This window comes from Ranitomeya imitator, chromosome 9 (genome assembly GCF_032444005.1).
Source record: "Ranitomeya imitator isolate aRanImi1 chromosome 9, aRanImi1.pri, whole genome shotgun sequence".
Classification (NCBI taxonomy): Eukaryota; Metazoa; Chordata; class Amphibia; order Anura; family Dendrobatidae; genus Ranitomeya; species Ranitomeya imitator.
The window spans coordinates 27,229,229-27,256,576 of NC_091290.1; the positions used below are offsets into that span (position 1 = coordinate 27,229,229).

Below are 27,348 nucleotides of genomic sequence, written 5' to 3' on the forward strand. Positions count from 1 at the left end.
AATCCGCAAAAAAAACACGCACAAAAAACGCTGCAGAACCGCACAACAAACGCGACAAATCCGCAGGTGCGTTTTCTGCCAGGAGAGGCAGAATCAGCACCAGAAATTCCTAAGCCTAATCCGCAACGTGTGCACATAGCCAAAAGAGCACACAAGGGGCTCAATGCATCAAAGCTTTTATTCCAGTGTAAAAAGTGGCATCATTCTGGTGGCGGCTGCAGTAAAACGATGCAGCTTTTGGCGTTCACGCGCCATTATCACCCCGCTGTGACAATACGGACAGGATGGAAGGGAGCAATCTCTGTGTTTGGTCTTTCTTGCCTCTTTTCGTGCTATTCTCCCGAGCACGGTGCGGCACTCTGCTCCATGTATATGGCGGTGCACCCTATTCCATCCCTGCTCCATGTAAATGGCGGTGCACCCTATTCCATCCCTGCTCCATATATACAGTTGTGCACCCTATTCCATCCCTGCTCCATATATACGGTGGTGCACCCTATTCCATCCCTGCTCCATATATACGGTTGTGCACCCTATTCCATCCCTGCTCCATGTATATGGCGGTGCACCCTATTCCATCCCTGCTCCATATATATATGGCGGTGCATCCTATTCCATCCCTGCTCCATATATATGGTGGTGCACCCTATTCCATCCCTGCTCCATATATACGGTGGTGCACCCTATTCCATCCCTGCTCCATGTAAATGGCGGTGCACCCTATTCCATCCCTGCTCCATATATACAGTTGTGCACCCTATTCCATCCCTGCTCCATATATATGGCGGTGCATCCTATTCCATCCCTGCTCCATATATATGGTGGTGCACCCTATTCCATCCCTGCTCCATGTATATGGCGGTGCACCCTATTCCATCCCTGCTCCATATATATATGGCGGTGCATCCTATTCCATCCCTGCTCCATATATATGGTGGTGCACCCTATTCCATCCCTGCTCCATATATACGGTGGTGCACCCTATTCCATCCCTGCTCCATGTAAATGGCGGTGCACCCTATTCCATCCCTGCTCCATATATACAGTTGTGCACCCTATTCCATCCCTGCTCCATATATATGGTGGTGCACCCTATTCCATCCCTGCTCCATATACGGCGGTGCACCCTATTCCATCCCTGCTCCATATATATGGCGGTGCACCCTATTCCATCCCTGCTCCATATATATGGCGGTGCACCCTATTCCATCCCTGCTCCATATATATATGGCGGTGCATCCTATTCCATCCCTGCTCCATATATATGGTGGTGCACCCTATTCCATCCCTGCTCCATATATATGGTGGTGCACCCTATTCCATCCCTGCTCCATGTATATGGCGGTGCATCCTATTCCATCCCTGCTCCATATATATGGCGGTGCAACCTATTCCATCCTTGCTCCATGTATATGGCGGTGCACCCTATTCCATCCCTGCTCCATATATATGGCGGTGCATCCTATTCCATCCCTGCTCCATATATATGGCGGTGCACCCTATTCCATCCCTGCTCCATATATATGGCGGTGCATCCTATTCCATCCCTGCTCCATATATATGGCGGTGCACCCTATTCCATCCCTGCTCCATATATATGGCGGTGCACCCTATTCCATCCCTGCTCCATATATATGGTGGTGCACCCTATTCCATCCCTGCTCCATATATATGGCGGTGCACCCTATTCCATCCCTGCTCCATATATACGGTGGTGCATCCTATTCCATCCCTGCTCCATATATACGGCGGTGCACCCTATTCCATCCCTGCTCCATGTAAATGGCGGTGCACCCTATTCCATCCCTGCTCCATGTAAATGGCTGTGCACCCTATTCCATCCCTGCTCCATATATATGGCGGTGCACCCTATTCCATCCCTGCTCCATATATACGATGGTGCATCCTATTCCATCCCTGCTCCATATATACGGTGGTGCACGCTATTCCATCCCTGCTCCATATATATGGCGGTGCACCCTATTCCATCCCTGCTCCATATATATGGCGGTGCACCCTATTCCATCCCTGCTCCATATATATGGTGGTGCACCCTATTCCATCCATGCTCCATATATATGGCGGTGCACCCTATTCCATCCCTGCTCCATATATATGGTGGTGCACCCTATTCCATCCCTGCTCCATATATATGACGGTGCACCCTATTCCATCCCTGCTCCATATATACGGTGGTGCATCCTATTCCATCCCTGCTCCATATATACGGTGGTGCACCCTATTCCATCCCTGCTCCATATATATGGCGGTGCACCCTATTCCATCCCTGCTCCATATATATGGCGGTGCACCCTATTCCATCCCTGCTCCATATATATGGTGGTGCACCCCATTCCATCCCTGCTCCATATATATGACGGTGCACCCTATTCCATCCCTGCTCCATATATATGACGGTGCACCCTATTCCATCCCTGCTCCATATATACGGTGGTGCATCCTATTCCATCCCTGCTCCATATATACGGTGGTGCATCCTATTCCATCCCTGCTCCATATATACTGTATGGCGGTGCACTCTATTCCATCCCTGCTCCATATATATGGCGGTGCACTCTATTCCATCCCTGCTCCATATATATGGCGGTGCACTCTATTCCATCCCTGCTCCATATATATGGCGATGCACTCTATTCCATCCCTGCTCCATATATATGGCGGTGCACTCTATTCCATCCCTGCTCCATATATACTGTATGGCGGTGCACTCTATTCCATCCCTGCTCCATATATATGGCGGTGCACTCTATTCCATCCCTGCTCCATATATATGGCGGTGCACCCTATTCCATCCCTGCTCCATATATATGGCGGTGCACTCTATTCCATCCCTGCTCCATATATACTGTATGGCAGTGCACTCTATTCCATCCCTGCTCCATATATATGGCGGTGCACTCTATTCCATCCCTGCTCCATATATATGGCGGTGCACTCTATTCCATCCCTGCTCCATATATACTGTATGGCGGTGCACTCTATTCCATCCCTGCTCCATATATATGGCGGTGCACCCTATTCCCTTTATATCACAGTGAATTGATGTCAGGTGTGAGGCTTGGACTGGGTTTGGCTGAATTTTAGACAAGTGGAAACCGGCCAATTGTCACCTGTGCTCTTATCCGTATTCCAACATTGTCTTATGTGTAGTTTATGTCCGTTTTACTAATTTACGTCGTCATCTCCTGAGACCCAGAACTTCTCATTGTTATGTCGTTTGTACTTGTTTTCTACGGAGGTGAGCTATGGTTTTCTTTGGCGGTGACCTATTGTTTTGGGGGTGAGCTATGGTTTGTTTTTGGGGGTGAGCTATGGTTTTCTTTGGGGGTGAGCTATGGTTTTCTTTGGGGGTGAGCTATGGTTTGTTTTGGGGGTGAGCTATGGTTTGTTTTGGGGGTGAGCTATGGTTTTCTTTGGGGGTGAGCTATGGTTTTCTTTGGGGGTGAGCTATGGTTTTCTTTGGGGGTGAGCTATGGTTTGTTTTGGGGGTGAGCTATGGTTTGTTTTGGGGGTGAGCTATGGTTTGTTTTGGGGGTGAGCTATGGTTTGTTTTTAGGAGTGAGCTATGGTTTGTTTTGGGGGTGAGCTATGGTTTGTTTTTAGGGGTGAGCTATGGTTTGTTTTTAGGAGTGAGCTATTGTTTGTTTTTAGGAGTGAGCTATGGTTTGTTTTTAGGAGTGAGCTATGGTTTGTTTTGGGGGTGAGCTATGGTTTTCTTTGGGGGTGAGCTATGGTTTTCTTTGGGGGTGAGCTATGGTTTGTTTTGGGGGTGAGCTATGGTTTGTTTTGGGGGTGAGCTATGGTTTGTTTTTAGGAGTGAGCTATGGTTTGTTTTGGGGTGAGCTATGGTTTGTTTTGGGAGTGAGCTATGGTTTTCTTTGGGGGTGAGCTATGGTTTGTTTTGGGGGGTGAGCTATGGTTTGTTTTGGGGGTGAACTATGGTTTGTTTTGAGGGTGAGCTATGGTTTGTTTTGGGGGTGAGCTATGGTTTGTCTTGGGGGTGAACTATGGTTTGTTTTGAGGGTGAGCTATGGTTTGTTTTGGGGGTGAGCTATGGTTTGTTTTGGGGGTGAACTATGGTTTGTTTTGGGGGTGAATTATGGTTTACCTTTGGGAGTGAACTATGGTTTACCTTTGGGAGTGAACTATGGTTTGTTTTTAGGAGTGAGCTATGGTTTTCTTTGGGGTGAGCTATGGTTTTCTTTGGGGGTGAGCTATGGTTTGTTTTGGGGGTGAGCTATGGTTTGTTTTGGGGGTGAGCTATGGTTTGTTTTGGGGGGTGAGCTATGGTTTGTTTTTAGGAGTGAGCTATGGTTTTCTTTGGGGGTGAGCTATGGTTTTCTTTGGGGTGAGCTATGGTTTTCTTTGGGGGTGAGCTATGGTTTTCTTTGGGGGTGAGCTATGGTTTGTTTTGGGGGTGAGCTATGGTTTGTTTTGGGGGTGAGCTATGGTTTGTTTTGGGGGGTGAGCTATGGTTTGTTTTTAGGAGTGAGCTATGGTTTTCTTTGGGGGTGAGCTATGGTTTTCTTTGGGGTGAGCTATGGTTTTCTTTGGGGGTGAGCTATGGTTTTCTTTGGGGGTGAGCTATGGTTTGTTTTGGGGGTGAGCTATGGTTTTCTTTGGGGGTGAGCTATGGTTTTCTTTGGGGTGAGCTATGGTTTTCTTTGGGGGTGAGCTATGGTTTTCTTTGGGGGTGAGCTATGGTTTTCTTTGGGGGTGAGCTATGGTTTGTTTTGGGGGTGAGCTATGGTTTGTTTTGGGGGTGAGCTATGGTTTGTTTTTAGGGGTGAGCTACGGTTTTCTTTGGGGGTGAGCTATGGTTTTCTTTGGGGGTGAGCTATGGTTTTCTTTGGGGGTGAGCTATGGTTTGTTTTGGGGGTGAGCTATGGTTTGTTTTGGGGGTGAGCTATGGTTTATTTTTGGCACCATTTTTGGGCTTCAAACAACTTGTTTTGCATTTCATAGAAAGAACAAATATATCTATAGACAAATTGTGGAATTGGCCGTTTGTGGGAACAAATATGCAGAGAATGATTTCAGACGATCTAGGGTGTAAATGGAGTCTGGTCTCTGGTTTGGAGGTAAACGTTTCTGCAAGTATCAACCAATGATCTTTCTTTGGGGAGAGACGTCCTGCTGCTAGAAGGACATTTTTATGACACCGCTGATCTGCTTGTAGAGGGATCTCATCAAGGGATCCAGGGTCACGTTCAAATCTTCTCCAAGATGCTGGATCCTTTCTGAAAGATCAGTGAATAAATGTATTATAGAGGCGGCCCGGGGTGTTTGGTCTGTGTTGGGTATGCAAAGATCGGGACTTTATAAGTACCAACAACTGAAGTTGATCAGTTGAGCTGATCACTGATGATGTAGACGGCAGGAGCAGCTGAGGTCAGTGATTGGGTGCAGTGCTGTCACTACTGCAGCCAATCAACAAACACCCCAGCCCTGCACAATGCTAGCTGATTGACAGGTCTACCCCATGTTTGTACATCAGGAGACACATGTCAATCAACTGCTCTTCAATTTCTTGCTACAGATTTATCAAAGAGGGTATGTTTACTAACTCCTGATCTTGAGCCCTTGGGAGCGGACATGGGGGGGGCGTAACGGCAGTATTTTATGGGAGGAAAAAAAAAAAACCTTGAAAATGAAATAAAACAAATAAATTTCCATGCAGCAGAATTTCACCGTGCCGGTGAGCAGAAAAGGAAAAAAGTGAATCTTCTTCTATTCAACCCACTCCGGGTTTTAGCTTCGAAGAAAACTGCACTAACATTTTGAAAACTCCTAAAAAAATAATTTGGTAAATAGATTTTGTAATTCAGTAGTATTTACCATTTTTGTTACCTTTTGCGATACAGCGGTGTATACGGTAAAGCTATTGGAAAACTGATGGCTCCTTAGGAGATGATTGTGAATCTGGAAAAGGAAACATTTCATTACAACATTTAGAACAAAGAGTTTGTATTTCCTTCAATTAAAGAGATTTTCCCATCTCCAAGATCCTATCCCAATATGTAGTAGGTGTAATAATAACAATATTAGCAAATTAGAAATGTAGTATAGTTCTTCTGATTAGCTATGTCGCTTACCGCACGTGCAGGGCATTGTAGTACTGTAGCTTAGGTATCCATGGTTACGACCACTCCTATAGGGTCATTTAGTTAGCTGTTATTGGATGCCTAAGCTACTGCAATGTCCTGCACATGGGGTAAACGACATAGCGCATCAGAAGAACTACACCACATTTCTAATCGGAGGTATTTGTTAATATTATTTTTACACCTAATATATATTATTATAGGATCTTGGAACATTAGACAAACAGATAAAACACTATACAGAGATCTCCCAAAACACAAACCAGTCATCGTGTCTGATACATTTGATTATTCCTACCCCTTGAGATGCGGCGGTCTGTCCAGTAACGTCATTGGAAAGTTGATTGTTCCTCATGAGATAATTTTGAATCTGTTAAAGAAAATATTTCCTTATGTATTTAGAGTGATGTGATTCTTATCTGCTCCTATTAACAGAAGACAAACTAGTGTAACATAATCCAGAGGTCTCACCGTATAAAATATTATTTTATCAATCGACAGTGATCAGACAAAATTCATAAAATGCATGATTGTGTATAAGAAACAATAAACATTCATCTACACAAGATAATGTCTCTTAATCTTTAGATTGAATCCGTCTCTAGAATGTTGTCTCCTAATCTGAGAGCGGCATGATGTAGGGACAGAGACCCTGATTCCAGTGATGTGTCACTTACTGGGCTGCTTGTTGTAGTTTCAATAAAAATCACTATTTTATCAACAGGATATTACTGGAGGACTAGTTATCTCATGCCTACTAGTCCTGCTGCTCTGTGTAACCCCGCCCACACCACTGATTGGTAGCTTTCTGACAATGTACACATAAAGTCACCAATCAGTGGTGGTGTGGGCGGGGTTATACACTGCTGAGCATTCAGAGATCTGCAGCAGAGAAAACTGTGATTTTATATTAGATTGAGCAGTATAATCTCAGATTATAATATAAGAGTATTTCAGAAAAAAACGTACACAAAACAGGACACACACAGTAGGGAGAGAGGATAAGGATGGTGTAAGGGAAGGAAATACAAGATAACTTGTTGGGCAAAAAAAAAAATGATTTAAATGTTGTAGTGACCCACAAAGGTTTTTCATGACCTTGTGTGCAATACATGAAAAAAAATACATTAAGAAAAGCAGGAAAAAAAAAAAGCCACTGCCAGTCCAAATAGTGGTTTCTAGCCCAGCACTCTGTCCTCCGTAGTACACGCCTGCGCAATATTGCCTCGCGCAGGCGTGTACTACGGAGGATGGAGAATTAACTTCAATCCAATATTGCAGCCAGCATGCAGCCAGCGGGTAAGGAAAGGGTGAATCAAACACCCAAAAACCCCGCCCCTATGACCGAAAACCGGTCCCGCCAAATTCAGGTGACAGGTTCCCTTTAAGTGCTTTTACTGCCATCTATACTATATACAAAGCATTTGTCCTGCACTGTGGATATAGCGATCAGGAGGGAAGAGACGGTAATGAACCATCTCTGCCTTCTTTATGTGGAGTCTGGCTGTATCTGACACCCGGCTCCCCATCCCTGCTGCATCTCTATGATCTCGTCCAATAGTGAAAAATCCCTTTAACTCATTTTATACTTATATTAGTCATAAAAAAAGAGAGAGTGTGCAGCAAATTATCACTTCTATGAAAACGGCATCTTTTGCTGAGTCTCACCAACAACAACAAAAAAAAAAAAGGCTAAACAGTTTTAGACGCACTAGTTTAGATCATTTTCCTGCGGGCGGTGTATGGCCGTTCGTATAATTCGTGCACAAATGGCGCCTGCCGAAGCAGGAATTCACATCCACATAAAAGCAAATCCTTCTAGGACATTTATATAAGGAAAATGCACAGGGGAAGTCATGCATATTAATAGTATAAAAAAAAAACATAGCATTTTACAGTTGGGGGTGAAAAAAGAAGCAACCAAACAAACCTGCTGTATGGCTTCCTCTGTTTTTCTTGGACTCATTCGATATGCTTGTGATACGTCAGCCATTGGTAAAGGCATTGACATTAGTGTAAAATTCCTGAAAAAAAAAAAAAATAGAAAAATATTTAGAATTGAGAATCCTCAGTGGTTGATACCTTTTAATGGCTAACTGAAAAGATGGTAACAAATTGCAAGCTTTCGAGACTACACAGGTCTCTTCATCAGGTGAAGACTAAAAGAAATTCTGAAGAATCACATATTTATGCACAACATGGCACAGAAAGAAGGCAATAGATAAGACAGGTGACGTGAAGCAGAATTACCATGAGTGATAAACAGTTACGTCCATAAATATTGGACCAGTTCTTAGATAAGGAATGTTTTATTGTCCTCTGATTAGGGTCTCTGTTGTGATGACCCCTCATAGTCTGAGGGGCAAGTTCCTTAGTTGATGTAAAAAGACATAAATCCATGCGACACATTCATTCCTGCACTGAGACTGTAAAAGGTCGTCATCAGTTTATATTCCCATACTCTTCATCTAAGGAACTAAAGAATTTGCCCCTCAGACAATGTCTCTGCACCAAACACCGGATTTTCCAGTACTGCCTGAACAGTATCCGGCTAAGGCGCTAGTGCAAAAGAGTGTGGGAAGGTAACAGTATTCCAGCTCCAGCATTAGCATAAACCTCAAACTTCCTGGCGCTTGTCTTTAAGGTCACCAAGACTCAATCCAGAGGATAAAACACTGCATTTCCAGGACGTGGCTACAGGTAAGAAGTATGGCGGAGCAGGGAGCCCTTGACTCTCTGCTCCACTATTTACTTTGGTAAGTCTTTGGTCTACCAGTGGCCTGCAGGAGGTAACACCATGATACCACTTAATCGTGCCACATTGTGGGGGGTTTACAGACTAGGAGGTGTACACTGTCACTTGTCACGGGAACACGATTAGGTGGTTTTGACATGTGGAGGGGGGGGCATTATTACTGTGTGGAGGCACAACGGGGGCAATACATTTGTATGGAGTCATAAAGTGGAGCATAATTCTTTTAGGAGGCACAAAGAGGAAGAGATTGACAAGGAGACATGACTTCTGAATGTGGGCACAATGGCAGCAGTGTTGTGGGGGCACTATAACGGTGCGGAGGTACAAGCGGTACATAATGCTGGCGTATGGCGATGGGGTGTGGGATTTGTGCAGCGTATGGCACTATGGGGTATGTTTAGATGTTAGTAAAAGTGACGAGCCAAAGATTTCGGTGTGTGAAGTAGACGGAAGACGTTTTCATGACTGTTTCGGCCAGATGGAGAACAAGGGAAATGAACGATATAGAAAAAAAAAAAAAAAGAAATAGCAACTATTGTGATGGAGAAGCCAAGAAACAAAAACCCTTGGCTTTTGGTTCACGTAATCTAGTTTTGTTGATTTTGAAAATGTTCCAAACAGTATATGTAAAAATCTACATTCATCATGAAAAAAAGAAAAAAAAAATCACACTAATAACTCCTCATAATAAAGATTTACAGCCAATAACCCAAAATGTTTGTAAAAAAAGATGGAAAAAAACAAAATGAATCCCCTAGATGAAGTATAAAGAAAATGTGCATTTTTACCTTTTTAAGGCATTTGCCACATCCAGGAATCCAACAAATGTTGTATTATTTCTATCCCAAATTAATGTTCTGTTGGGGGTAAAAAAAAACAAACAAAAAACACAATGAAAAAAAAAAAAGTCGGAATACGGTGATATTTAAATTATAGAAGTGGTTTATTATTAATCTGAGGGTATCTGTGCAAGAAAAGGAAGAAAAAAGTCACATTAGAGCTCGTACCGATATTGCACCAGCAAGTATTGCAGAATATTGTACACAGCAAATAAGTGATCGCACGTTCAAGAAGGATTAATAAAAAGGAAAAAAGTTGTTAAAGATGTAAAAAAAAAAAAAGGAAAAGGGTTAAATCTAATGTCAGAAAGTACCGGAGTTTTCTATTAATGTGTAAAGCTTTCGCCAATAGCTTTGCTCCGGGGTCTCCCATTGAATTCCCACTTATGTCTAGCTGGGTGAGGTTGTTGCTGTTTCTCAGGGCGTGCAGAATAACATGGATGCCAGACTTTAATCTTGAATCAGCCAGAGACAGAGAACTGATTGTCTAAATTAAAAAAAAATAATAATATAAAAAAAAAAAACACCTTAATGGGTGATATGAGAAATATTTCAGAAATTAATATAATATACAGTATAAATACGGAGAAAATAATAAAGCGCCTTTAGGTGAATCCACAAATATTAAGAAAAAATTGATTTTTTTTCCCGTGTTTTTTCCACAGATGTCATCACCAAAGTACGCAATGACTATCTGTTGTGATCATTGCATTTTTGCCATTTTTTTTTCTGCGTTTTTCCCTTTTTCTATATCTTTTTATGCAGATTCAAAGCTGTAACTGTCCAGAAATTCCTGGCCAGTTTGAAAAAAATATATAAGGTTCTTTTTTTTTCCCCGCCTGTGAAAAAAAAAAAAAAAAGTCGCAGAAACTTACCGTAAACAAATTTTTTGCGACTTAGCTTTACTTGGATGTAAATGTAGAAGAGAGAGATTGGGGGAAATGTGGAAAAAATAACTATAGGAGACAGAGTGTGGATAAGACCAGCTGCTGAGCACAGAGATTGGCTGCAGCGGTGATGTAGGAAAAATAACTATAGGAAAGGGTGTGTAAACAGCATCAGCTGCTGAGCACAACGATTGGCTGCAGCGGTGATGTAGGAAAAATAACTATAGGAAAGGGTGTGTAAACAGCACCAGCTTCTGAGCACAGCGATTGGCTGCAGCGGTGATGTAAATTGCAGTTGAGACGTCACTCATGCAGTCAGGAAACAGAGAGCAGAGCTGGAGGGGAGACGCAGAGCTGGACCTTCGGAGGTTGTGTATCGATGTTTATTGCACACATACAATAATTTAGGACAAAAACACGTATTAAAGGACACATCGTTTAACATACTATAGTTTAAGTGTGGGTAACGTCATCATTTTGGGCATTGTCTTTAAAGGGGTTGTCCAGGACCTTTATATTGATGGCCTATCCATAGGATAGGTCAACATTATTTGATTGGTGGGGGAGCGACACCCAAACAGCTATTCCTGGCGCCGCGCCACCGCCGGCCGGATGTGATCAAAATCAGTATAAACTTTCCAGATTATTTCTATTGCTTTCCAGCTTACACCGTGGCATATTAAATACTTACACAGTCGTCATCTTGCAACAGCTGAACAATTCGGTGAAGTATATCGGTGACGGAAGTGCTAAAATAGAAAAAAAAATTATTAACGACGGGTCAAAAAAATTAAGAACAGAGGAACATAATATAATCCATAGCATGCAGTCTGTTACTATACTAAAATAATGCTTGCAGAGTTAATATATTTTGATGCAGTTTATGGGTATTAATGTGTAGTAATTAAATGTATAAATATCACATCCAACAAATGCAGACATTTGTTGACTGATCGGGTAGCTTAAAGTGAAAATGTGCCTTGCAGTCTAGGTTCTGGGGGTCAACACAGCAAAATAAATGTACATAAAAATACCTGGAGGAATACTCATAAATGCTATGACTTTGATGGACTATTCTTCATTAATTCATTCCTTTCCATCTCTCTGATATGCAGTTAGAAGCCTGATCTAAGTTTCAGATATTATCTCTCAGGAGTGTCCCTCCCAGTAATATAGGCTGGATGTGAGCTCTGGGCACATCCATGATACAGTGGTCTCCATTATCTCAAACATAAGCACAGCTTCTATCCTGCACTTATTTCTTCCTCGTGTTCTTGCCTCCTTTTTTCATCGTCCATTTTCTCTGCCTTCCCTGAGACTGCACTTGCTTTCTTCCTTCTCTACATTTTAGAAATCGGAGTACACTCTTGCTCTTTACTGCTACTATCTCTAACGATGAGAGAAGGGAGGAGCAAAGCAGAAAGAGCCATCCGGAGAAGTAGATCACCAGAGAAAGGGCTTCACGGCATTGTGCAGAAGCAAGATATTACAACATTTCTAATGAAGACTATGTGGAAAGCTGCTTAACTTTGGATTTAGGAAGAAAAAAACTTTTAAGCAAATGTGTGCATAGACTTGGAAGGAGAGGAACCATACTGATGTATGTGGGGACCATCTGCTTTCTGTTTGTTTCTTTTTAAAACTGAAAAAAGAGAACTTTCTCTTGTCCATGTGGAGGCGCTGTTTGAGTTCGGGCAGCTCTTAATTGAGCGCTGACAATTAAAATATGACAGTGCTCATTATGCAAATTGAGCTCTGGGTCACTGAGCCTATGGCCATGACAACGGCGCACCAACACCCCCTCATTTACATGCAAAACACATTTTTTTAATTTTTTTTCTGGCAACTGAACTACTAAATTCTACACTACATGTATGATTTTTTATCGGGGCCAAGTTCCCTACATACCTGTATAAATGGTTTAGTTAGTGTTTTGAGGGTGTCAGACTCGCTTTACGAGGCAAGTAAAGGAGCATACACTTTTGGAGGAGGTCTGGTGTGGTGCTGAGCATGCACTACAATACCTGACCCCTCCCAATATATATACCCCCTGAGGAAGCAAGATCAAACAGGCGAAACACTTAACATGTTTTATGGCAACTGTGCGTAGAGATTCTCATATTAGATGAGGGCAGGTTTGCCACATTGGTATGAACGGATACATGGACTACTTTACTATCTATTGGAAATGTGATGGTTCTCTTAGCTCAGATGTTGTTTGACAACCAGAGAACAGAATTACCCGATTAATTATAGGAATAATACTCACTTGAACTTTGAATTGAAGTTTTTGCCCAGAGATAAATGGTTTATGGATTTACTTCTTCCAACTGATAAGATCAGTGTTACCATTTCAGAGTTAAAATCTAGAGGATAAAATAAATCATTACTAACAGGATTTTATCGGCCCATCAGGAAACTGGTGAATCCCAGTAAGCTAAAGGAACCTTCACACTGAGCGACTTAACAACGATATCGCTAGCGATCCGTGACGTTGCAGCATCCTGGATAGCGATATCGTTGTGTTTGACACGCAGCAGCGATCTGGATCCTGCTGTGACATCGCTGGTCGGAGCAGAAAGGCCAGAACTTTATTTCGTCGCTGGATCTCCCGCAGACATTGCTGAATCGGCGTGTGTGACGCCGATTCAGCGATGTCTTCACTGGTAACCAGGGTAAACATTGGGTTACTAAGCGCAGGGCCGCACTTAGTAACCCGATGTTTACCCTGGTTACCATTGTAAATGTAAAAAAAAAAAAACACTACATACTTACATTCCGGTGTCTGTCCCCCGGCGCTCTGCTTCCCTGCACTGTCAGCGCCGGCCAGCCGTAAAGCAGAGCACAGCGGTGACGTCACCGCTCTGCTTTGCGGCCGGCGCTGAGACAGTGCAGGGAAGCTGAGGCTGGGGAACAGACACCGGAATGTAAGTATGTAGTGTTTTTTTTTTTTACATTTACAATGGTAACCAGGGTAAACATCGGGTTACTAAGCCACGGACCCCTCTATCTCCCACCCAACAGGACATTCCCTCAGATCAGCCGATATCGGTCAGATGTAAACCATGTACGGAGTGAAGCATCATTGGTCCTTACATGTTTCAGCAGCTGCTGCCACTATATAGAATAATAGTTTTGATTCATCCTATAACTTTATTTGCCTTGGCGGCAGCTTCCTAGCGCTGGTTTGAAACGCAAAGTTGATTGTCCACCAAATTCCCTTTTAGTGTCAATTTTACCCATCATTATTCATACATTATTGGCCACGTACTCACCCAATTTCTACCCAGACACCATACTGGAATATATTATTCTCTTCGTTATTGGTCATGTTTATTATTATTATCTGTATTTTTCCTCTATAAACCGACTACAAAATTAGCTACAAACATATTTTACAGAAATTGCTCGACACTGACAGGTAGCCCAAAATGAATCTGTTCCACCCCACAAACACCGGCCATTTTCTATCCCTCATCCAGGTACATGATGCTTTTATATTACCCGCCTGTACACTACATACCATTTGCCGATATATCCAGCGAGCTCACAGAACTGACATCAAAGATCACGTCTTGTATCACCTGTGCACCAGGTGAGCGAAGCTTACAAAAAAAAAAAGAATAAAATAAACTTTCTTTGCAAAATGTTGTTGAATTCTACAGAAATTAGAATGAGAAAACTAATTTGAAACAATGGGGAGGACAAAACTATAATAGGCCTCTTTCACGTGGCAGTATTTTGGTCAGTATCTCGCCTGAGGTTTATGACCCCAAAATAGTGAGCTACAATGGGTATATATGTGCGCGTTGCGCCTCTTGGACTTTGGCGTTCCTGCATAGTTTTCCAAGCAAAAGATGCTTCAAAAAAAATACAAGCGTTTTTGTTTGTTTTTTTATAGTGTCTTCTACATCTTTTTGGATATCTTTTGCAGTAGCTTTTTTTTAAATTATTTTCTATATTCTATATAGAAAATAGCTGTAGCCGCCATAAGAATGGACCGGTCACTTTTTTTTAGCCGCTTCAGCAGTTAGAAGAAGTGTCAAAAGATGGAACAAATGCACAGCAAGGCGTTTTGACATTATTGTGCACGTTGTTCTTTTTGACTTTTTTTTAGCGCTTTTTCAGGTGGATTCCAAGCAGAATCCACCTGAAAAAGACATTGTGTGAACATACCCAAACAGAGATAACACTAATGAAAACATTTGTGGCACTAAGACCAGCATTCTCAATGACCTAATGCACTACGACATGCAGACACCAGTACTGTAGACATCACTGACATTCCTCAAAGATTATATATGGCGCATGCTCAACTCCACTCACCAGCAACAGTAGTGTTATTGCTTTATGCATTCCCAGTAATGTTTATTTTTGTGTTAATGCATCAATGTATTTATTTATTTTCATATTTTAGAATTACAGTACAGACCAAAAGTTTGGACGCACCTTCTCATTTAAAGATTTTTGCGTATTTTCATGACTATGAAAATTGTACATTCACACTAAAGGCATCAAAACTATGAATTAACACATGTGGAATTATATACTTAACAAAAAAGTGTGAAACAACTGAAATTACCAGTATGTCTTATATTCTAGGTTCTTCAAAGTAGCCACCTTTTGCTTTGATGACTGCTTTGCACACTCTTGGCATTCTCTTGATGAGCTTCCAGAGGTAGTCACCGGGAATGATTTTCACTTCACAGGTGTGCCCTGTAAGGTTTAATAAGTGGGATTTCTTGCCTCATAAATGGGGTTGGGACCATCAGTTGTGTTGAGCAGAAGTTTGGTGGATACACAGCTGATAGTCCTACTGAATAGACTGTTAGAATTTGTATTATGGCAAGAAAAAGCAGCTAAGTAAAGAAAAACGAGTGGCCATCATTACTTTAAGAAATGAAGGTCAGTCAGTCCGAAAAATTGGGCAAACTTTGAAAGTGTCCCCAAGTGCAGTGGCAAAAACCATCAAGCGCTACAAAGAAACTGGCTCAAATGAGGACCGCCCCAGGAAAGGAAGACCAAGAGTCACCTCTGCTTCTGAGGATAAGTTTATCAGAGTCACCAGCTTCAGAAAGCGCAGGTTAACAGCAGCTCAGATTAGAGACCAGGTCAATGCCACACAGAGTTCTAGCAGCAGACACATCTCTACAACAACTGTTAAGAGAAGACTTTGTGCAGCAGGCCTTCATGGTAAAATAGCTGCTAGGAAACCACTGCTAAGGACAGGCAACAAGCAGAAGAGACTTGTTTGGGCTAAAGAACAAAGGAATGGACATTAGACCAGTGGAAATCTGTGCTTTGGTCTGATGAGTCCAAATTTGAGATCTTTGGTTCCAACCACCATGTCATTATGTGACGCAGAAAAGGTGAACGGATGGACTCTACATGCCTGGTTCCCACCGTGAAGCATGGAGGAGGAGGTGTGATGGTGTGGGGGGGCTTTGCTGGTGACACTGTTGGGGATTTATTCAAAATTGAAGGCATACTGAACCAGCATGGCTACCACAGCATCTTGCAGCGGCATGCTATTCAATCCGGTTTGCGCTTAGTTGGACCATCATTTATTTTTCAACAGGACAATGACCCCAAACACACCTCCAGGCTGTGTAAGGGCTTTTTGACCAAGAAGGAGAGTGATGGGGTGCTACGCCAGATGACCTGGCCTCCACAGTCACCAGGCCTGAACCCAATCGAGATGGTTTGGGGTGAGCTGGACCGCTGAAGGCAAAAGGGCCAACAAGTGCTAAGCATCTCTGGGAACTCCTTCAAGATTGTTGGAAGACCATTCCTGGTGACTACCTCTTGAAGCCCATCAAGAGAATGCCAAGAGTGTGCAAAGCAGTCATCAAAGCAAAAGGTGGCTACTTTGAAGAACCTAGAATATAAGACATAATTTCAGTTGTTTCACACGTTTTTGTTAAGTATATAATTCCACATGTGTTAATTCATAGTTTTGATGCCTTCAGTGTGAATGTACAATTTTCATAGTCATGAAAATACAGAAAAATCTTTAAATGAGGTGTGTCCAAACTTTTGGTCTGTACTGTATGTTTGCTTCTATTGTTACATATAATCTTTTTGAAGAACAGGTCATTGTGTACCCGAAATGGTGATAGTGTCCAATTAATTCATTTAATATGTAAATTTGTTATGCACACATGATAATAAACATGAGGGTGAAGGATCTTGCTATGAGAACTCCATAAACCCTACTCGGTTCCTGCACAGACTAAAGTATCCATTAACACAAACCCTAGCAGCTACAGCGCGACCAGAATAAACCCTGTACCTAATTATTTGTACTAAATGTCCAACTGGGGGTCTGTATGTAGGGGAGACAGGGCAAAAACTGAGAACAAGGATGAATTCTCATTGCCACACAATAAGAGAACAAAGAATAGATGTACCTGTGGCAAAAAATTTTGGTCTCCCTGATCACAGCGCCATGGACATGAGATTACTTTTATTAAAGGGTCATTTAAAATCTCAGAGAGACAGAAGAGTCTGGGAATATAAACTGATGACGACCTTTGACACCCTCAGTGCAGGAATGAATGTCACATGGATTATGTCTTTTTATATCAATTAAGGAATTTGCTCCCCAGACCGGGCATCATAACACAGAACCAGACCCCAATCAGAGGACAGTAAAACATTCACACTCCTTATCTATGAACTGTTCCAATATTTATGGACCCAACTGTTTATCACTCTCACATAACGGTAGTTCTGCTTCATGTCACCTGTCTTATCTATGGCATTATTTCTGGGCTGTATTGTGCATAAATATGTGATTCTTCAGAATTGGTATTAGTGTATGCCTGAGGAAGGGACCTGAGTAGTCTCGAAAGCTTGCAATTTGTTACCATCTTTTCAGTTAGCCATTAAAAGGTATCAACCACCGAGGACTCTCAATTCTAAATATTTTTCAGGATAAACCCTGTTAGAAAATTAGAGAAGACAACTCGGACCTGATTCCCCAAAAGGCCGTCCAATGTATCACGAACATCCTAAGGAACCGAGGGAGAGTGCAGCGAAATAAAGAAACCGCAGCAGTGCACTTATCTAGCTGGCCAAGATACACAGCAGAAGGACAGAAACTCCAGGCAGGATCCACTAAAGGCTATCACCAGCAGAGAAGACCAGCAAGGGGAAGGGTTAAATAGTAGCACCTGCAACGTGATAGGACGGGCTAGATAAAAAAAAGAAAAACACCTGCTGTCCGAAAGGAATGGCCAGAGGTAAAAGGTAATTAACACCGGGACAATGACAAAACCAGCTGTGGCTCAGCAGACAGAGATGCTGACAATAGAGCACAGACAAAACCAGCTGTGGCTCAGCAGACAGATGCCGACAACAAAGCACAGGACAGCCGGAATTGATTCGTTTGTGTGAAAATGTGGAATCTTGGAAGAAAATACTTTTGTCTACCAATTCTTGCATCATTCCCCCTTCCTGTTCAACAAAAGAAAATAGACCAAATTGGCATCTCAAACTTTAGAGATGATTTTGGATGCTTATTTTACATTTCGTTATATATGATTTTAAATCATTCTGACCATACCTCACAGTTACTCAGGTCCATGTGAAGATCAGATATTTTCTCATTACTTGCCAGGCCTTGGAACATTGCTCTGAATTAAACAGATACAGAATAATTAAAATCCTTTTTGAAATTAATCTATGAATTAAGAGTATTTCCTTTCACCAGCCGATGACAAGGAGCATTACATACCAAGCGTCAAGAGCCAGTGGAGGAAGAACTATAAGGAGTAAGGGCACAGAGGAAGGGTTTAAAGGGGGTTTCAAGGCTCTAGACAAATTTAAGCAGTCACTGTAGGTAACTACAGATTCTGGAATCATGACAGTGTGCAATGTACACACTGTCAGGATTTCGCAAGATTCGCAATGCAAATGAGCAGTCACATGAAGCATGCGATTTGCATCTATGCAGTCACATGCAAACTAGATCTAGTCGGTGTATGACTCCAACTATGGATATGACATACTTGCAGTCACGTGACGGCTCACTTGCACTGCGAATTCTGATGAATTACATAGGATAGAAAGTAAACTTGAAAATTTGCATTAAAAAAGCATTAAAAAAAACGCACATGTGAACATAGCCTAAGTCTGTGACTATGAAGCTTTGTCTTTTGTATGTGGTTTTATCTTGATGAAGACCTCAAAACGCGCTGATGATAATAAAACTGCACCAAGTCTACTTTGAATCCTGTACAAATTTTCGGATCTCCATCAGCAGCGCAGATGACCCACCCGTTGGTTCTCATCTGGCATTCTAAGGAGTCCTGACAGTGTGCGCATTGCACACTGTCAGGAGCATAACTATAATATAATAATAATAATAATAATAATTTTTATTTATATAGCGCCAACATATTCCGCAGCGCTTTACAAATTATAGAGGGGACTTGTACAGACAATAGACATTACAGCATAACAGAAATACAGTTCAAAACAGATACCAGGAGGTATAATATGTGCAGGGGTTGCAGTCACACCCAAACCCTAGAACCTAAGGAACCCAAAATATCCTTTTGGCCAATGTAAGAAGACCAATATTATTAAAGACCTGGGAAAGTTGGGGGTCCTGTTGGAAATTTTGCATTAGGTGCTTGCGAGCTCTATGTTACGACACTGCCACAATCCAGGACTCTGCAGTCACACAGGGTACCGGAAATCCCAGTTATTCTAAGGCTGGGACTACTAGGTGACTTTGGTTGTGACACGAGTTGCACAGCAAAAGTTTTCTAGGTTATCAGTGAGGGTGCAGCATCGACGACAAGCAAGTCCAACTGAATCAGTTTTTTTTGCAACTTGCTTGTCGCTTTCGCAGTACCCTCAAGGTCGAAATATGACCGCATGCGCTGCGATGCAGTAGTGACATCTAGCAAACTTTGACCACGAGACAGGCATCATGGCCAACGTTACAATAATAAAAATAATAGAGTAATAATTGGTATTTGAAAAATCTAAGTTAATTGACTTAGAGTAAGGCCGGTCATACAGGTCAGACATTCACGGTTTGATTATGAACCACGATGTCTGGATTTCGCGGCAGTCTCATAGATACCTTTGAGGTTGTTGTGTCCGGGTCAGGAGACCGGCGGCCATTCCCCCACTGCGGTCCATAGTCAGACCGTGAAAGCGGTCTAATAGGCAATTACATACGGTAGCTTTTTTTTATCTTGAGAACAGTCTGGTGAAGACCAATGCAAATACCTTAACGCTTGTGTTGGTAGTTTTGTCCCAGATAGGATAAGATATTTGAGAGAAATGGCCTGGCTAAGAAACTTGGTGATAGAAGGAGAGATATCTTTCATTTTTCTGCAAAACAAAAAGTAGAAGATGAAATAATCAGTTGATGTTAACCAATAATTTAATACGTATAATCTTACAGTGAAAGGTCCCTGGCCTTAGATGCATGACAAGGACTAGCCATAGCAGCCAGAGGCCTAGCCAAGGCTTGAAGCCTGTCATGGCTGCACGTCTGGTTAGGCTCAGCCTAGAGGTCTCCAGTAATGTGCATCTATACAATACTTCCTGGGCGCCATCTTCTGCCATGACCTTAATTGTGACCTGCACCTTCAGGGTGGACGGAGGTCACTTTCACAATATAACTCCATGGGTCTCAGATTGCTTTTTGGGTTTTGTTTTTAGATGTTCATTGTGCAGTAACAATAATCTGTCAATATGATTCTCCTGGTCAGTACAATTTCGGAAATACCAAATATGTTTTTATTTTTTTCCATTTTTTTCTAAATTAAAAGTATTAAACATAAGCTAAAATTTTATTTTTCCAATTTGGTTTATTCAAGAATTGTGCATCATTTGACTGCTATAGGCTTTTTCTCTGCAGACTGAGAATCCGTCAGCGAGCTCGTTCTGACGCAGACTTTGTCGTTCTTTTCTACGACTTTTTCTGAGCCCTTCTCAGCAGATTTATGACCACATCACATCAAAGGTCGGCTCCAATCTGGTCTGAGACTGCACTATATGCTGTAAAATCTTTCCCATATTGGTCGGACCCTATACATGAGCCTTGTAGGTCTACAGTGACTGGTGGAAGCTTTGGACCAACATATCGATCAGGGTTATTATTTCCATGACGCACGATGGCCCAGAAAGTCTGAAGATTCCGTCAACGTTGTCAGATTACCTGTGTGAATACACATTTCTTGCAGCATTCAGATAACTTAGGCTTTGGCAGCAACCATGAAGCAAGGATTCAAAAAGCTAAAATAAAAGAAAAAAAAAATACATATTATAATCATTGAAAATGTAAAGTATTCCACCCTCTACGAATGGTAAGAAATCAGACACGAGCAGCCAGTCTATACTTACAGAATCGAGCGCGCAGCCTGTGTCAGAAAGGTTAAGATGACAAAGTGAAGAGCAGTGAATTAAAAAGTTAAATAAATTCTAAAATGAGAAAAAAAACCAAAAAAAAACAGCATATTAGTCGAAATATAAAATGATTTGCTTTACTTTGCGTTTCTATGTGCTGGATATTCCGAGCATGGCTCCCACACATTCATCACCCCTATCTCATTTTATGCACACATTAAATATATACTATATATAGATCAATATATATTTATACATATTATATTCATCTTATATTTATACATTTTATTATATTTCTATTAAAATCTTATTTTTTATTTTTCATAAATCAAATAATACAGGTGAAAATGAGAAACTCTGTAATATTTCTTATTAGAGAAACCCACTTGCTTATCTTCATGTCAAGACAGGTTACGCTTTAACATTTTCGGGGAGGGTCGACTTAAAAAAATTGTAATTCTGCCTGTCTTCTTTAAAAAAGTTTTCATTTGACGCCATATATTGTAGAGTAAAAATAACAAGTTTATTCTATGGGTTGGTACAAATGGCACAATATCAGTTATGTGGGGGTTTATTTCATGTTTTACATTTTTGTAATATAAATACGTGTCATTATGGAGACAAAAGTCATTTTTGTGTTGCTACGTCCTGAGAGCTGTAAGTTATGTTATTTTTTTATGATAAACCAGTTAGTTAACCAGTTAGTTAAATAAAAAAAAAAAAAAAAAATAATAATAATAATAATAATATAAATAATAATAATAATTTAGACAATGAATAATTATAACTTACAGAGGAATCTTCTGTGGCAAAAATGCCAGGATTGCCAGACAGATCAAGATGGATTAGAGAATTGCTCAACGATCCATTGAAAGTAAGGGACTGAAATAAGCTGCTAATACCTAGAAAGTAAAACAAAAACAAAAACATTGTGTTTGTAATAAAATGCGATTTTAAACAATTTTTTCCTAAACGAATGACAAAAGAACAAAATCTTGTGAATAGCCTGATAATCACAAATGTTGTACTTATCTTTTTTAATCCCATGGCTCCAATCCCAAAAGTTCCTTGGTCTCACGTTGATCTGGTTTTGCTCCGCTACAGGACATGTCAGCGCTATGTCCCTCATGTAATAGACATGACCATAATTCCTTCTCACTAATTTATATGTAATTCACATGTAAAGCGCCGTGGAAGAAATGGCGCTATAATAAGAAATCATAATAATTCATACCTAAATCTAAATCACTCATGCCTAAAGTGATGGAGGTGTAGAGCAGTAGGACACATAAGAATAATAGTAATAATAACATAATAGTACATTTCCATAGTTTCGATTTAATTCCTGCCTTAGTCTTGGAACTTTCCAATTAGCGGCCCGACGCATGTGGCCTTAAAGGTGGATTTCTTATCAAATTTCACAATACAAACTGTACATATTGTTAAATACTTCTCTTAGACCTGATGAGCCTGGTCACTTACATTGGAAATCTGTGCCAGAATGTATAATCCTGACACTAAGATGAGCATTTTATGACTGCAGCTATGGAATGACTTACTCCTAGCTCATGAGTACCAGTCTTTTCAGTCTTTAACTACCCACCCAGTCTGACTGTCAGCTGCAGCTTGTACTGAGCAGTGTGAGACCTCAGCAGAGAGGAGGGACACTGAGTGACTGTCACTCAGACCGGATGGGTGGATATTGAGCCATTCTGAAATGGATTTTCACTGTAAGTACACCAGCCTGACCAGGTCTAAGAGATCTAATTAATAACGTATGCAGTTTTCATTGTAACAATCTGACGACACATTCCCTTTAGTATCCCAAATTCTTTTATTCATTTTCGTGCACATATATATGTGCATATTATAATATATATATATATATATATATACCTTTTGATTACCTTTTACTGATATTGAAATTCTCGAAAGGCTGAGATGTCGTAAAACTTGTTGCCGTTGTTTAAAATGTTGGCTAATTGCTGCAAGTCCTTATGAGAGAACAAGTCAAAATTGAATTATTACATAATTACCATCCTAATTTTTTCTTTACACGTGGATTACAGTGGGGTCCTTAAATTTGAGACATTATAAACACTATAGGTGGGCCTCTAAACTTGCATCCATTTGTGAAACATTTACTGTATATACACACGCGCACACATACACACTAGTGCTGAGCAATCCCCGCATGTTTATTGGCTGTCTAATAACCGTGAAACATGGGGGCGAGGACTCGAGCATGGCGCGCGAGCACCCAGGATATGGACCCGAGCACCCCGATTATCACTCGAATGGCGAGCACGGTCGCTCAGCACTAATACACACATATACATCCACAGATGTACAGACACATCATGCACACAACACATATCACACAGATTTGCACACGTATATAAACACACATACAATGCAAATACACTTATACATGCTTTAATGTACCTCTATCTTCTATTTGATTTCCAGAAAGATTTATGGTATGGAGCATAGTGCTGACATTGCTATCAAGTGTCTGAGCCATCTTGATGGCAAATTCACTGTAAACAAAAGAGAAATATTATCAGATAGATGATAGATAGATAGATAGATAGATAGATAGATAGATAGATAGATAGATAGATAATAGCAGCAGCCAGGGTCGTCCATCTGGCTAATCGTTACTCGGACTCGTCCGCTCTTCGCCAGTCGTTACACTGGCTGCCCATTCATTACAGGATACAATTCAAAGTACTTGTTCTCACCCACAAAGCTCTCCACAGTGCGGCACCCCCTTACATCTCCTCCCTCATTTCGGTCTATCGGCCTAACCGACCGCTGCGCTCTGCAAACGACTTTCGATTAACCTCTGCCCTAATCCGTACCTCCCACTCCCGACTCCAAGACTTCTCCCGTGCTGCGCCAATCCTCTGGAATGCTCTACCCCAAGATATTAGGACCATCCACAATTTGCATAGTTTTAGGCGCTCGCTCAAAACACATTTGTTCAGAGCGGCCTATCACGTTCACTAATCAAAGTCATGTTATGTTTGTGTGTGTGTAGCCCATTCACTATCCCCATCTATCCCCCCACTCCCTGAAGATGGCTGGACCATCATTGTAAATACATCACTGTAAATACACACCTGTACTTTGCATCTCCCCCACCTCATTGTAGATTGTAAGCTCTCACGAGCAGGGACGTTTTATTTCGCTTTAATTATTGTATTGTTAACGCTGTTACTTATGTCTGTTGTGTTTGATACTGTTAAACTGTAAAGCGCTGCGGAATATGTTGGCGCTATATAAATAAAGATTATTATTATTATTATTAATAGGTAGATAGATAATTACATAGATAATAGATAATCGATAGATAGATAAAAGATGATAGACAGATAGATAGATAGAGACCTGAAATAGCGTTACATAAACATTACAAAGGATAAACATACGCATAACGATGTAAAAATGATTTGCTGTGCATATGTTCAGTCATTTGCGCTTCCTTTAACCACTGACCATTCTTCACGCTCATTAACTTATTCAATACAAGAAAAAAAGCCGACGGCCAAAGATGTTGCAAAACTTGACCGAAAAGAGCCTGCAAAAGACGCTTCATGGGAAAAAAAAGGCTAGTGTTTTCCGAAGTGTAACTCTACGGGTTCACACATGTCTAAAAAGACACCATGTGCACACATACCCTTACTCCCCCCCTCCACAGGTCCAGCGATGCCTCATCCGTGCTGCCCCCAGTCTTTGTTGATAAGCTGCAGGGATGACCTCAGGATTACAGAACAGCTCCAACACACAGACTGCTCAGCTTTCCTAGCTGACCCATGCAGTCTTCATTCAGAGAGAGACACTGCTATGTCTCTATCCCATCTACAGCTCACGTTTTGGCTGGTCACTCACCAGCCACACACTTGACTCTACTTAACATCCAGCAGACTGACCCACCTAGTGAACCCAGGCCTTGGTTCTTAGTTAATGAAAGCCCAGTGCATCTAATCAAGCCTGCAGTGCTAGGAATAAATCCAGTCCTACCTGACTGGGCTGCATCAGATACACATCTGCAGCACACATAACCATACATACTTGGCCCAGAAGAGCGTGACAAATACTTTGCTAGCTTCTCTCCATGCTGCCCTCTATGCCCCTAAAGAAATGGTGTCTTTATAAGAAAATTCCTTGAAATGGACGGATCACTTGGCTATCAGATGTCGATGGGCTACATTTTGTAAAGTAATTACATTATTAAGTTTATTCCTCAGGCTTCTTTTTTTTTACTGTACTTTTTAGCAATTTATAAAATTCTTACCATTTTATTCCACAGTTCTCCAAAACTAGTTCTTCAATTTTCTTAGATCTTCCTAACACATATAACATTTGTTCAGAAATCTCTGGTCTCTAATTAAAAAAAAAAGTAATAATAAGAATAGAGGCTTCTTTCCACCAGAACCACCAACAGCTGCATGCTAGAAAACGATGATTATTACTTTCTGCACCTACAATGCTCAGTAACATTTATCTAATTTATTGCAATATTAAACCCTTTACGCTACAGAAATATATAATAAAAAGGTTAATCTTAGTCCAGTAAAAAAAAAAGCAGAGTAATAATCATATTTGGGAAATTTTACATTTCTCGGACTGCCAAGTAATCCTATGGGCAAGAGAGGACAGTCTCTCATTAGGGAGACCAGTCGTGTAGGGGTCCAAAGGAAAAAATGAAAATTAGCTTTTCACTAGAAGAAAAGAAAACTCTTTCAATAGTGCCACCTATATGGGTAAATCAGTGTCCAAATCTTTGCAACTTGACAAGGGATCTGCAGACAGCCATCTGTGGACAGCTGTTTTGGAGCCTTTGCCCTTCATCAGTGCAAGGTTTGAACAAGATGCTTATTGAGAAGGCACCATATCTCTTTATGGCTATGTTCATGTGTCCAGTAATGATCCGTTTTTTAGTCTAATTTTTTTTTTTTAAACTGATCTCTGTTTTTACACTTACCAGGCGGAAATCTTTGCAATGAAGTTTTGTGAACCATTGGTTGAATGACAATGAAGCTACTGCCAGCGCGACATCACTAAAATAAAAAATGACATTTTGCCAATGGAACGCCATCAATGTTAGTATTTTTCCCACAGCGATAATTGCCTACTAAAAATTATCCTTAATGTTGGCAGAATCTGTAAATGTTGCTTGTATCAATAATTACAACTAGTGATGATGAGAGAGTGTGCTCGGATAAGGTGTTATCTGAGCATGCTCATGTTCTAATAGAGTGTCTTCGGCGTGCTTGAATAACATGTTCGAGTCCCCGCGGCTGCATGTCTCACGGCTGTTCGACAGCCACAACACATGCAGAGATTGCATAACAAATAGGAAATCCCTGCATGTGGGCGGGGACTCAAACATAGTATTCGAGCACGCTGAAGACACTCTATTAGCACAGGAGCATGCTTAGGTAACGCCTTATCCGAGCACGCTCGCTCATCACCAATTACAACTCAATAGTCCTGCCCTGTGTATGGCTTTCACGAGAGCGGCCGCTGGGTAGCAGTGATGCTCATTGTTGATGACTGTAAGGTTTGCAAAAATGATCCTCGTGGACTATTTGTTCAAAGAACATACCCCAAAACTGTTTCAGTAGAAGAAAAACTTGTACAAAAATGCGGTTTACTCAAAAATCGTAGCCTTAGGGCAGGTGCAGACGACCGTGTGTTCTCCATCCGAGAAAAACGGTCCGATTTTACTACTCACACTCTGATCAGATTTTCTCAGAGGTGCAGAATTAAAAAAAAAACAACAAAAAAAAACCGTTTCACCATCTTCTCCATTCAGTCTGTCCATGAAAATCAGACCCCACTCGGATGTCATCACGGACCCATAGACATGAATGGTCGAGCGCCATCCGATCGGAGGCAAATTATGCACGCTGCAATCTTTTTTTGTCGGACCACTTTCCCAAGGGAAAAAAATTGGACATGTGCACAGCCTCACTGAATTGGTCCGAGCGCGATTCCATGTTTTGATGGATCACAGTGAACACGATACAGAAAAAAAATTGTCATTTCACAACAACAAAAAATCCTTGTATGGCTATGTTGATGGAAACAAGAAAAAAGCTCTTTTAGGCTATGTGCACACATTCCGGATTTTTCGCGTTTTATGGCAGTTTTCCGTGGCAAAAACGCTTAAAAAACGCATACATTAAGCATCCCATCATTTTTAATGCATTCCGCAATTTTTGTGCACATGTTGCGGGTTTTTTTTCTGCGATAAAAACGCATCGCAGAAAAATACGCAGCGTGTTCATTAATTTTGCGGATTTTATGCAGATTTCCCACCATTTATTGCATTTTGAAGCTCTGGAAAAAAATGCGAAAAA

The 27,348-nt window shown here is 41.3% G+C and overlaps 1 protein-coding gene across 1 annotated transcript; it reads right to left on the bottom strand.

Annotated features, from left to right (window-relative positions):
• Window positions 1–4,937: 4,937 nt before the first annotated feature.
• Window positions 4,938–26,039, bottom strand: LOC138648917 (F-actin-uncapping protein LRRC16A-like). The gene is made up of 18 exons (XM_069738898.1): window positions 25,968–26,039; window positions 25,278–25,366; window positions 23,423–23,517; window positions 22,885–22,971; window positions 21,770–21,879; window positions 20,975–21,052; window positions 20,790–20,866; window positions 19,853–19,957; window positions 18,174–18,243; window positions 14,130–14,211; window positions 12,876–12,972; window positions 11,298–11,355; window positions 10,034–10,206; window positions 9,669–9,737; window positions 8,056–8,149; window positions 6,424–6,495; window positions 5,872–5,943; window positions 4,938–5,261 (listed from the first exon to the last, which is right to left on the bottom strand). The coding sequence occupies exons 2-18, from the start codon at window positions 25,343–25,345 to the stop codon at window positions 5,232–5,234; spliced, it is 1,437 nt and encodes a 478-aa protein (XP_069594999.1). The 5' UTR covers window positions 25,346–25,366; window positions 25,968–26,039; the 3' UTR covers window positions 4,938–5,231.
• Window positions 26,040–27,348: the final 1,309 nt, after the last annotated feature.